The 12,806-nt window shown below is 47.5% G+C and overlaps 1 protein-coding gene and 1 pseudogene across 1 annotated transcript in view; one reads left to right on the top strand and one right to left on the bottom strand.

The window, feature by feature from the left end:
* The window catches only part of LOC115004632 (probable G-protein coupled receptor 132), a 6,082-nt gene extending 3,445 nt beyond the window's left edge, over positions 1–2,637 (top strand). The window contains exon 2 of the mRNA XM_029426321.1: positions 963–2,637. Coding sequence (XP_029282181.1) covers positions 968–2,044 — 1,077 coding nt within the window. The 5' untranslated portion in view covers positions 963–967 and the 3' untranslated portion in view covers positions 2,045–2,637. The remainder of the gene's footprint in view (positions 1–962) is intronic.
* A 2,183-nt stretch (positions 2,638–4,820) lies between these two features.
* Positions 4,821–11,515, bottom strand: LOC115004611 (serine/threonine-protein kinase MRCK beta-like; annotated as a pseudogene).
* Between the last annotated feature and the right edge of the window lie 1,291 nt (positions 11,516–12,806).

Genomic DNA, 12,806 nt, shown 5'->3' with positions numbered 1-12,806 from the left:
CAAGTTTTTATGTCCTTAAGGCTTGAAGTTTAGCCAATTGATTGGTTTCATCTGGTTTAATTGATGGATATAATTGGGTATCATCCGCATAACAATGAAAGTTTATAGAGTGGTTCCTTATAATATTGCCCAAAGGAAGCATATATAAGGTGAATAGAATCGGTCCAAGTACAGAACCCTGCGGAACTCCAAGACTGACTTTGGCTGTCATGGAGGATTTATCGTTAACAAGTACAAATTGAGATCGCTCAGATAAATAGGACTTGAACCAGCTTAGTGCGGTTCCTTTTATGCCAACACAATGTTCCAGTCTCTGCAGTAGAATGTCCTGATCAACAGTGTGGAAAGCAGCACTGAGGTCTAACAAGACAAGAACAGAGACAAGTCCTTTGTCTGATGCCAAAAGAAGGTCATTGGTAACTTTCACCAGTGCCGTCTCTGTGCTATGATGAACTCTAAATCCAGATTGAAAAACCTCAAATAAACTATTATTATGTAAAAAAATCACATAACTGTTTTGCAACTGCTTTCTCAAGGATCTTAGCGAGAAAGGGAAGGTTAGATATCGGCCTATAGTTGGCTAAAACCTCTGGATCAAGACCAGGCTTTTTAAGAAGTGGTTTTATTACAGCTACTTTAAAGGATTGTGGTACGTAGCCAGATAATAGAGACAGGTTGATCATATTTAATAACGAGGTGTTAATTAAGGGTAAAACTTCTTTAAACAGTTTAGTTGGAATCGGGTCTAAAAGACAGGTTGATGGCTTAGACGATGAGATTGATGCTGTAGAGAGGATAACGTAGAGAAAATAACATAGAGGATAATGTTGATAATAATAACGTAGCGACGATAACAGAGCAGGCAGCTCCAAATCAGAATTTCTCTTCAATTTAGATTTTTGTGACTTTTATTTCTGTTTCTTCTGATCTTGAATCTGATTGGTCGCTCTGTCTCCCCATAGACATCATGCACGAGCTTCCGGTGACAGAGACAATTTCTCTGACGAAAAACACAAGTTTGACGGGGTGCGAGCCTCCATACGACGAGGGCCGCCTGCCGCTGGTGCTACTGTACAGTGGCGTGCTGGCTGTCGGGCTGCCCGCTAACCTGCTGACCGTGTACCTCACCTGGCTGCAGGTGTCCAGGAAGAACGTGCTGGGCGTGTACCTGTGGAGCCTGTCGTTGTGTGACCTCACCTACCTGGGCACTCTGCCGCTGTGGGCGCACTACGTCAGCATAGGTCATTGGTGGCCGTGGAGCTCGGCTGCCTGCAAGCTAACGGGCTACATCTTTTTCAACAACATGTACATCAGCATCTTCCTGCTCTGCTGCATCTCCTGCGACCGCTACGTCGCCGTCGTCTACAGTGTGGAGTCCCGTGGTCTCCGGCGGCAGCGTGTCGCAGCCCTCATCGCTCTTGCCATCGTGCTGCTGGTTGCTGTTGGTCACATCCCTGTCTTCACCATGAGGGAGGGCAACGGCGCAGAGGCCGGATGCCGCTGCTTTGAGCCTAGTCAAAGCAGCGCCACGGTGACGGGCTTCAACTACGCCCGCTTCGTCGTTGGCTTCCTTATCCCGCTGCTAGTGCTGATGGTGACGAACCGTGGCATCCTGGCCAACGTGCAGCGCAGCACGGGGCTGCGGCGGGAGCAGAAGGAGCGCGTCCGATGGCTGGCAGTGGCGGTGGTGGTGCTCTTCCTGGTCTGCTTTGCCCCGTACCACATCATCCTGCTGGCCCGTGCCGTCATCTTCCACTTCCCCCAGCCGGAGGACAGCACCTGTCTGCTCGAGAGGAACATGTACACGCCCTACACCATCTCGCTCGGCCTGTCCACCGTCAACAGCGCCGTTAACCCCATCCTCTACGTCCTGTCCAGCGACAACATCCGCAAAGAGCTGAGGCGAGGTCTTGCGCAGATCTGTGACCGAGCGACTCTGAGAGCGCGGTCCGACAGCAGCAAGAACAAGATCCAGATGCAGAACTCCACAGAGCTGAAACTAGTGACCGAGACACACCCAGGAGGAAAACCAGTGGGGAGCTGACAGACTCTCCCAGCCTGTATATAAGCCGTTGTGCCCGACGCCTTTTGTATTAATTGTTTTACTAGGATTTTCTAAATGAACATCATGTGATGAAGAAGACTTGAAACTAGAGATCCAGACCATAAACTCATCAGGAAAATGTTTACTAAGAGAAACGGGAGAGGTCGAGATGCAGCGAACACATTTAAAATGTTTCTGTTCCTCATGAGGATAATTATGAAGATTGTAGATCTTTATGTTACCGCAGTGGGACTCACATTAAATGTAAACACTGATGTCAGTCATGTGACCTTCGAGGACATCTCTCTGACCTGATTCAGGCTCTGCTCTCCGATTGGCTCGGCTGTCTCTCTGCTGTCATCCAGACGCTCCGATTGGCTGACTGAGTTTGTAAACAAGCAGACAGGCCACACCCCTCCTGAATATTTAATGAGCCTGCCAGACAGGGCCACTTAATAATTGTGAGGGTTCTGAATGCTTTTTCATTTTTCTTTATTTATAATACGTGTTAATGTTGACGCTTTTATAATTATAAAGTTGTTTCCACTATAACAATAACTTCACTGATAGTACAATAAAAAATTAAACAACCTTTAAAATTTTATTTAATTATTGTGTATTGGCCACTTTATTTCATGTTCTTTTGCTGTAACAAGGTACATTTCCCTGTTGTGGGACCAGTGGCGGGCCGTCAGGGCCAGCAAGGCCTTCTCTGCTGGCCTAAACATCATCAGAATATACATTTAACTTTTATATATTTTCTCCACAAATATGTATTAAATTATTCCCCAGAGTCTATCCTCTTTATGTCATAGCTTTCCTCTGGGTTGCGCTGCTTCCAGCCTCAGATGGAGATTTGGAGGTCTGGCCTTTATGTTAGAGCTTTTATCCAATCATATTTCAGCCATGATGTGTTGCCAGGGTCCAAGAGATCTGCCCTGAGGCCTTCAGAAGCAACAGCGCCTGTCGCTTAAAGTGAACGGAAACGAAACTATGGCGTTAATAACCAATCAGATTTCGAGTTGGCGACACCGGGGCCAGCTAGCAGGCCTACGATAACGTCAGCACGTGCACGTCTTTTGATTGGATACGCACTATTGAGAGGCAGAGCTATGCAGAGCTAGCAAACTTTGAACAAGCTAATTTGTGTAGATTTCTACAAGCTGTTTGTTTTCAACCCACAATGTCTGAAGGAGGAGAAGAGATCGATGTGGTCGCAGATATCATTACAACACCATTTTCAAGACAAACCTTTCAAGAAAAGATAGACATCGTGAGAAGAGAACGGCCAACCCCGACGCTAGCGAGCCAATCACAGCCGGGAAAAGGGTTTGTCCGCCACTTTCAGATCACTAACTACGAGCGGTACCCCCGGCTCACAGCCTCCGAGAGGCACTGCACAGTGTACTGCTGGGAATGCTACAACTAAATGTTTCGTAAATATTAATATAACTCTGTTGTTAGGGTGATGCAACGCCCGGTTATACTGCGTTCTGTCTACATGTATAGTTTCTATTCCCATGGCGTCATAATGATGAATGATAAGGACTGTGTACCTATGCAACTAGCGGCCTGCGGGCCGGATACGGCCCTTCTGAACTTTTTTCTGGCCCGCTAGACGTTGCCTGCAAATCAAATTCACATCAAATGCGGCGAAAACGCAGGTGTTTCCATCCCACTCCAAAACGCACCTGCCATCGGCTCAGTCAAGCTCACGCTGGGTTGGCGGGCCACAGAGAAAGTCACTCTTTACTTTAGCTCGGCACGCTAACAACACGCTTAAAGATGTCTCTCTCCAAGACAAAGAAAGCTAGGAGTTGATTCTGAAAACCGTCACTTCCAGAGCGAATGGACGGACACGTATTGATTTACTTTGCCACCGCAACAAGTAATAAACTGGTGTGTTTATCGTGAAGAATGTATTTCCGTGATGAAAGAATACAACGTGAAGCGACACTACAGGTCAAGTCACGGCTCGTTTTCTGTCAGATGTCCCGTGGGCTCAGAGGAACGGAGAAGGAAAGTACCGGGACCGTTAGCATCATTTAACGGAGTCAAGTGGCTTTTGCACGGAACAAGAGAGCCACGATAGCAGCCCTGCTTTATTTTAGTCCTCTCCTCTCCTCCGCTGTGTCTGACTGACTGACTGTAAGTATGTGCGCACGTGTCGTGTGTGTGTGTGTTTGTGCCCTTCGCGAAGCAGAGGAGAATGTGAACCCGCAAAGTAAACACGGAAACGTGCACATAAACAACATACATATCATTTAATAACCTGTTCAATGTGAAAACTGAGTTCTGATTATAAAAAAACCCCAAAAGTTTCTCTCACTGACTGAAACAGGCTCAACATGACAGAAGTCTGTTTGTAGTTCTATAGGAGTACATCACCTGATTTAATGTAATGCATTCTTAGTGTAAATGCAAAGACCGGTAATGTGGTGAATACTGTTTTATTATATTCATCTTTGTTTCTACATTAGTGGACATGGACCTGTTGGGAAACAACTCATGTCTCCTTGGTTTTAAAGATGCAACATGTTGCACTTTTGTGTCACTATTAACACTACTGTAAGTTATTTGTATTGTGTGGCCCACAAACCCCCAGTGATTTTCCTATTTGGCCCACTTGCTAATGTAGTTGAATATCCCTGCTGTATCACTGAAGGCCCGCCACTGTGTGGGACTAATGAAGGATTTCTTATTCAGACTTCTCTCACAGGAAAAATATTAATTAAAATAATGCTGTAAAAGCCCCCACCCCACATAAACTCTCTCAGACTCTTCAGAATATTTTATTGAGTTTCTGTTCGGCTGCTAACATGTTTAATGACAAAGATCCTTTAATAGAGATTCTGGAAGAAACAGAGCAGTAGTGTTCAGGTGTGTGCCCCCCCCCCCAGCCCTGGGGGAGCAACAGGAAAGATCATCACTGACACAAAAGATTATTTTCTCCTACAACAACAACAACGATGATGATGATGTGCAACTTTAACAAAACTTTAAAATGAATAATTAATTCATACAGTGTTTTTCTCATCAGAGTGAGACCTCCCGTCTGTTAGCTCAGCCGCTAACGGCCCGCTAAAGCTCAACAGGAAGTTATTTAATGAAGATAAAGTGATTGGTCCCACAATGCCAATCAGACTAAAGGTCAAACACAGCAGCCATCAGCAGGAGGCAGGGTTTAAAACCAGGGGGCGGAGCTTCCCAGCAGGTATAGTCCTACAAAAATAAAAGCAGCAGGAAGCGCAGACTCACCCCGCCACAATAAAATCATCAAGTAAAATCTAAACTCTCAGTCTGCAGCCTAATTGGTTCATTAAGCAGGGGTGCAGGGCCTCAGGGATCCATCTCCAGGCCGTCCAAGGTGAGCTGGCTGCGGTGGGGGGAGTTGGGACTGGGGGGGCTGCTGGGGTTAGAGCTGTTAGAGGGGGTCGAATGTTTGGTGGAGTCAGAGTCCGGCTGCAGAGAGACAGACAGGCAGAGAGAGAGACAGAGAGAGACAGAGAGAGACAGGCAGAGAGAGAGACAGAGAGAGACAGGCAGAGAGAGAGACAGAGAGAGACAGGCAGAGAGAGAGACAGGCAGACAGAGAGAGAGACAGAGAGAGAGACAGGCAGAGAGAGAGACAGAGACACAGGCAGAAAGACAGGCAGAGACAGAGAGACAGGCAGAGAGAGAGAGACAGAGACAGATAGACAGGCAGAGAGAGAGAGGGCAGAGAGAGAGACAGAGAGACAGGCAGAGAGAGAGAGACAGAGACAGAGAGAAAGGCAGAGAGAGACAGGCAGAGAGAGAGACAGGCAGAGAGAGAGACAGGTTAACAGTGTTGTAGTTCTGATATTACATCCTGTAAAGCTTCTAAATCTTTGTAATAGTTTCTCGGGGACTGAGGACGTGTCATGTTTCTTTAACTCTTTAAAGAAACAATAATAAATAATAATTCTGCTCCTGTAGTACCTCTCGGTCCAGGTCCTGGTCCGGCTCAGAGATGCTGTGAGACGAAGCTCCGCCCCCAAAGTCTGAACCAATGAAAACACAGATAACAGATGACATCACAGCTCACAGTAATACAGACGGCACATAATGCACGGTACATGGTGTGTACCTGAGGCTGTGCGTGTGATGTGAGTCTTGCTCCTCTGTTGCCGGGAGATGCTGGAAAGTGGGCGGGGCTTATCTTTAATTGAGTCGTCCTGAGAGGAAGGAATCACACTCTGTACCACACACACACACACACACACACACACACACACACATTAATATATACCACATTATGGTCAGCGCCCCCCAGCGGTCGTATTAACATCCTGCCTGCTCTTATTGTAATGTTGTTTTCAATCAACTGCAACTCCCAGAAGGCTTCTTCAGCAAAGGCTCAAGGGGGAGATGTAGTTTCCGATTTTACAGATTAAGGATTTTTGTTTTTTATGCAAAACAACACTGTAGATTACATTTGAACACATGATGAACGTTATATTTACCTTCGCCAATACTAAGTTTTACTTAATAGAGCCTGAACGCACCTTAATATAACTAATGTAACTAATAACTACCTTCGTTATTTAGCCGGACTGTGTGAACACTGACGAGTGTGGGAGTGTGGGGGAGGAGAGGGCGAGCAGGGGTGAGGGAGAGAGAGAGAAGCTGGCCTACCCTTCCCAGAGAGGAGGTGGAGGGAGAAGAGGAGGAGGAGGAGGAAGGCTGCAGGAGGCTCTGCTGGGGAGGAGGAGGAAGAGTCTTTCTGCAAGAAGGCGCCGGCCGACACCGAGGTCATGTGATAGACCGTGCTCAAAGTTGGAGGGGGGAGAGATGAGGGTGTGACGGGAGGAGGGGGAGGGAGACGGGTCGGGGGAAAGGGAGGTGAAGTCACAGACCTGAGCATCAGGAGGGATGAGGGGGTGAGTGAGGTGAAACAGGGGGGAGAAGAGAGGAGGAGTCAGTGTGATGATCAGAGCAGGGGGGGGGGGGGCAGGCGAGGGAGGAGAACATGCCGGCAGGAGGTGGGGGGGGGGGCAGAGAGGGGGAGTTACCAGCGGGAGGTCCATGAGGACCTGCATGCCGTCTCCTGGTCCCATGTGGGCCACGTGGTTAAAGTTGGTCGGGTTGGAAATCATCTTGGATCTGAGCTCAGGGTCCCTCAGCATCTCCCTGACACATGCGGGGGCACGTTAGTCGTGTGTACACAGTCACTGTGTACTAATACACAGTATTACGATACATTACTGTGTACTAGTATATAGTACAGTACTGTGTATTAGTATACATCAAAATATATTACTGTATTACAATACAGTACAATAATATACATTGATATTACTGTGAAATAATATACATTAATATATAATACTGTGTATTATACATACATACATACATTATATTACTGTGTATTAGTACCCAGTCATGTGTATTCATATACATGAATACACATTACTGTGTAATCGTATACATTAATATATTAGTGCAGGGGTCGGGAACCTATGGCTCTTCGATGACGCGTTATGGCTCGCAGACAATTTTGAGCTGACATTTTTTAACATGTTTAACAAGTAATAAATAATTATACTGTGTCATTTTAAAGTAAAACATTTAGGCAGCGGATATATTTTTAGTTATTTTTAGCCCTGCTCTTCGCGAACAAGCTGAGGAGAAACTGCGCAACGCAAGCAGTAGACCAGGGGTGTCAAACTCAATCACAGAGAGGGCCGGACATTAAGGCATCGTTTCGGGGGTGAAGCTTGGAAACTGCAGCGCCCACAGAGTCACACTTTGCCTTGAGTGTGTCGTTACACTGGAGGTCAATCAGCTCCGTTTGGATGTTCACATGTGCTGTTTCCACGTCAACTGCAAACGGATTGCTGAGCAGTTCATGCGCAGTCGGGAACACAGCGGTGGAGATGTTTGTCAGCGTTTGGAAACACGTAGTGACCAAAGTTTCCTTCTGCATCAGAGTCTCCCACAGGCAGCTCGGCTTGGAACGCTCTCACTGCATCATACATGTCCGTGATCACACGGCCCTGAAGCTGCAGGTTTAACAGTGAGATGCTTCGTTATGTCGCACAAACAGGCCAGCTCACACCGGTCCCAGAGATCTGTGCTGCGTTTCCCTTTGCTTCCAAAAACGGCCAGATTTCCTCACGCAACTCAAAACATCTATTCAGCATTTTCCCTCGACTGAGCCATCGCACCGCCGTGTTCAGAATGTATCTCCTCAGGAAAAGACTTACAGTGTTCCATCTCCAGAGCTTTACAACACAGCGCTCCCTGGTGTATGACTGCAGTGATACACCGTCAGCTCACCTGCACAGTTCTCCCGCTGCATCTTCTCCCGCATCCTGCACTAATCCGCTCTTTTCATCACATCGCAGGTTCCGTCTGTCGTCAGTCCCGTCAGTTTGTCCCGGGGCAGTTTCATTTCATTCACACATTTAGATACGTCCTCAAATATGTATTTTCCCGTGGTCGTGCCATGCATTGATTTAATTACCAAAACCGGCGGGCCAGTTATGACAGAGAATTTATATTTTCTCGCGGGCCGGATATAATTGTGGCCTTGAGTTTGACACCAGTGCAGTAGACACAGAAACGTGCACATACATTAGATAAATAACATAAACGTTTAGTTTGTTTAATAAAAGAGCACCTGTTCAATGTGAAAAGTGAGTTGTGAATATTAAATACATAAAATCAGAGGGGGGCGCGGGGTTCCATTGTGGCACAGACAATGGTAGGGGAAACACTGATAACGCTTTTAGTACTTGGAGACGTGATATACCAAAAGGTTCCCGGCCCCTGTATTAGTGTGTACTAGTACAAAGTCATGTGTATTAATATGCATTCATATACATTACTCTGTAATAATATACATTAATATATTAGGCTGTACTAGTACACAGTGTACACACTGAAACACTCACCTCCTCTGCTGAAGTCGTTCCTCCTCAGGAACCTTAAACAGGAACTTCCTCTTACTGCGAGTTCTCACCATCAACTTCCTGCTGTGGTCCGATGTCTCGGGATGGTGAGGTCCCCCGCTGAGGACAGAGACAGGTGGAGATAGACAGGTGGAGACAGAGAGACAGACAGGTGGAGACAGACAGCGACAGACAGGTGGAGACAGACAGACAGGTGGAGACAGAGAGACAAGTGAGACAGAGAGACAAGTGGAGACAGAGACGGACAGGTGGAGACAGAGAGACAGACAGGTGGAGACAGACAGACAGGTGGAGACAGAGAGACAGACAGACAGGTGGAGACAGAGAGACAGACAGGTGGGAACAGACAGACAGGTAGAGACAGACAGACAGGTGGGGACAGACAGGTGGAGACAGACAGACAGAGAGAGAGACAGGTTAGGTTCAGGGTGGTGAAGTGTTGAGAGTTTAGTGTGAACACAGCAGGTGTGTCAAAATAAAGAAGACGTCTGCGTTACCTGACGAGGTGTTGCTGAAGTAAATCAGACGAGGAGGTTCTGAGCTCAGTAGGTTTAACGTCCCTTCAACATTCAGAGGTCTGATCTGAGGACACACACTGAGATGTGATTGGCTGCTTCTCAACTGTGACCATGTTTGCCGAGTTGTGATTGGTTACCTTGCGGAGGGAGATGGTCTGAACCCACTCAGTGGTGTGAATATCGAAGACGTCGAGCCCGTACTCACTGTAGACCGTCAGGTGGGACGAGTTAGAGCCTGGAGAGACAGACAGACTATCAACTACCTGCCAATACTGATGATTACCTTCGTGATCTTTAAAAGAAGCTGACCATTATGATAAAAAACCAGGATCAATCGCCAGGAATCACACATTACCTGTAACATCTACACCTGTAGCTTACAGACACCTAAGACCAACTAGCTGCACCGGTCTGAACCACAGCCTGTATATAAGAAGTGACAACACCCACTGGTTTGTGGACTGCCGCTTTGAAGCCTCACGTTTGGCACCTTCTTGGAATTTGACAGCTAATGTAAGCGCTAGCTTGGAAGTGGAAATGAATCTTCTTTTAATGGTCACACATGAACACAGCACAAATTTAGACATGTAACCCATCCTAGTATTAGCAGCAGTGGGCACCTATTACACGTACAGCGCACGGGGCGCAGAGTAGGGGTCAGGTGTCTTGCTATAGGGCACCTCAGCAGTGCCCGGGAGACGGACTGGCACCTCTCTAGGTACCAGAACGCTCCTTTTGGGGACTTCAACCGGCGACCCTTCATTTCCCAAGACAAGTCCCTACAGACTGAGCTCCTGCCTTTCACAAAACAATAATTAATCATGGTATCTCCCCTGCCAGGTAAGTATGGTTAGCAAGGTTGCAGGTTTTCCAGGATGCGTGACAACCTTGACTTTAACACGGTGGTCTATGGGGAGAAACCACCTTATGGAGCCAGCCTCAAATGGTCATTCGAGGAATTGCAGTTTCTGGCACTTCTGCATTGGCAACATTTCTCAGACGGGGAGGTTGATGCCTGGTCAGAACTCACCTGACTGAACTGTTTTACATCAACCTTCACTACCCATGATGACACACTGTATGTACTAGTATTAATAACGTACTGCATGCGAGCGGCATTGCGGGCCACATCAGCTCCTTGGTTCGGGACCGGCGGCCCTGTCCATCCACGTAGATGCCAAGATGGCTGAAGCAGAGCAGCAGCTCTGTGGATCCCACCTCCAGGGCGTGCAGGGCGTCCAGAGGTGGCTGAGCCAGGAATGCCAGTGACGGGTCAGCAGGGCTCACCAGGCTGATGGGGGAAGACTCCCCCGCAGGGCAAGCAGAGCAAAGCCCGAAGGATAACCACCAACAGCCGCTCCCTGACCATGCCCAACCACTGCACCACACCTGGAGCCTGCACCTCCCAGAGCTTCTTATGGTGGGGCTTCACTCGAGAGATCTCGTAGCACAGAACCTGGAGGATCAGAACCACAGCATTAGATCAGTACAGAAACACAACCTGAGTGAGGGTGTGTTTTTTTTTTAGGTAAATCTCCAGGTGAACTGTCTGGGTCTCTGTTCAGTCTTTCTGACCTGACGTTTGATGGCGGCCAGCAGGCAGGCGGGGCCTCCGGGGCGGAGCACCCCTGTAGTCAGAGCCTGGCAGCCTTTGGTCTCAGTCAGCTTGATGTCGAATGTGGACTCGGCACCCTCCAGCGCCCCCCAGTGGTGAAGGTGAACTTGACGGTTCCGGCCGCAGAGCAGAGCAAAGATCTTCTCCTTCGGAATCAAATTGATCTGATAAACCTTCTTACTGTCTGCTGCTCGCACGATCACTGGAGACAGAGACGGAGGTTAGTCATCTACTGAATATCAACTGTCTGTCTGTCTTTCTGTCTGTCTTACCGTCTCTGGTAACCTCGACCACAAACAGTCCGTCTTCGGTTCCCAGTACAATCCTCTCCCGATCTGCAGCGAGAGAAAACGTGTTTAAAAATCATCACAGAGATTTTTATACAAACAGCTTCGGCCAACATATAGGAATTATAGGAACACTTAAATGGTTTTAATTATCTAAAGATGAAGGAGTTTGAACCTGGAGACTCGTGTTTTCCATACACAGTTAAAACTCATGCTGCGTCTTCAAACTGACAAAAGTCGTTTTTGTGGCGGGGTTTTCTGTCAGACAGGACCTCAACTGCAGATCATCTTCCTGTCAGATTGTGTTGTGTCTGATAATCAGCAGAAGTTCTTGTGCGTTCCTGCTCATTATTCATGTCTTCAGGCTTTATGATTAATATGACTGTTACGGATACAGGATAATGCAGAGAAGATAAACGAGAGAGGATCAAATCAAATCAAATTTTATTTGTATAGCCAATATCACAAATAACATTTGTCTCAGGTGCTTTACAGACTGTACAGGTTACGACACCCTCTGCCTTACACCCTGGTCTTAGACCCTCGTCCTTAGACCTCTGTCCTTACCACCTCTGTCCTTAGACCTATGTCTTAGACCCTCTGTCCTACACCCTCTGTCCTTACATCTGTCCTTAGACCCTCTGTCCTTACACCTCTGTCCATTAGACCCTCTGTCCTCAGACCATTTGTCCTTACCCCTCGTCCTTAACCCTTGTCCTTAGACCCTGTCTAGACCCTCGTCCTTAGAAACCCTCTGTCCTTAGACCCTCTGTCCTTAGACCCATATGTCCTCAGACCCTCTGTCCTTAGACCCTCTGTCATTTAGACCCTCTGTCCTTACACCCTCTGTCCTTAGACCCTTGTCCTTTACACCTCTGTCCTCGACCCTCTGTCCTCAGACCCTCTGTCCTCAGCACACTGTCCTTAGACCCTCTGTCTTTAGACCCTCTGTCCTTAGACCCTCTGTCTTAGACCTCGCATCGCACAAGGAAAAACTTCCTACAAAGAACCCCATAATTAAAGGGGGAAAAGGAAGAAGAAACCTCAAGGAGAGCAACTGAGGAGGGATCCCTCTCCAGGACGGACAAGCGTGCAATAGATGTCGTGTGTACAGAATAAACAACATAGTACAAATACAAATTTGAAGAAATGATGTGTGTGTTGAAAAAGAGAAGTTTGGAGAATCCAGGAAAATGTCAAAAAGGCTTCCCGGTGTCCAGCAGGACCAGCGGCAGCAGGCGCAGCCAACGATTCAATGATCCTGACGTAAACTTTATCAGTGGCAAACCTGCCACATGAGAGACAGAAACTCCGGGGATGATCCCCGGATGAGAGTAACCCTGCAGTCTGGGAGGTAATGCTCCTAGTTGGTTTATAAGGGACTATGAGATCTTAAGATATGCTGGA

The sequence above is a fragment of the Cottoperca gobio genome, unplaced genomic scaffold (genome assembly GCF_900634415.1).
Source record: "Cottoperca gobio unplaced genomic scaffold, fCotGob3.1 fCotGob3_155arrow_ctg1, whole genome shotgun sequence".
NCBI lineage: Eukaryota > Metazoa > Chordata > Actinopteri > Perciformes > Bovichtidae > Cottoperca > Cottoperca gobio.
Note: the sequence above shows the minus strand (reverse complement) of the source record. Positions and strands in the feature narration are given on the sequence as shown.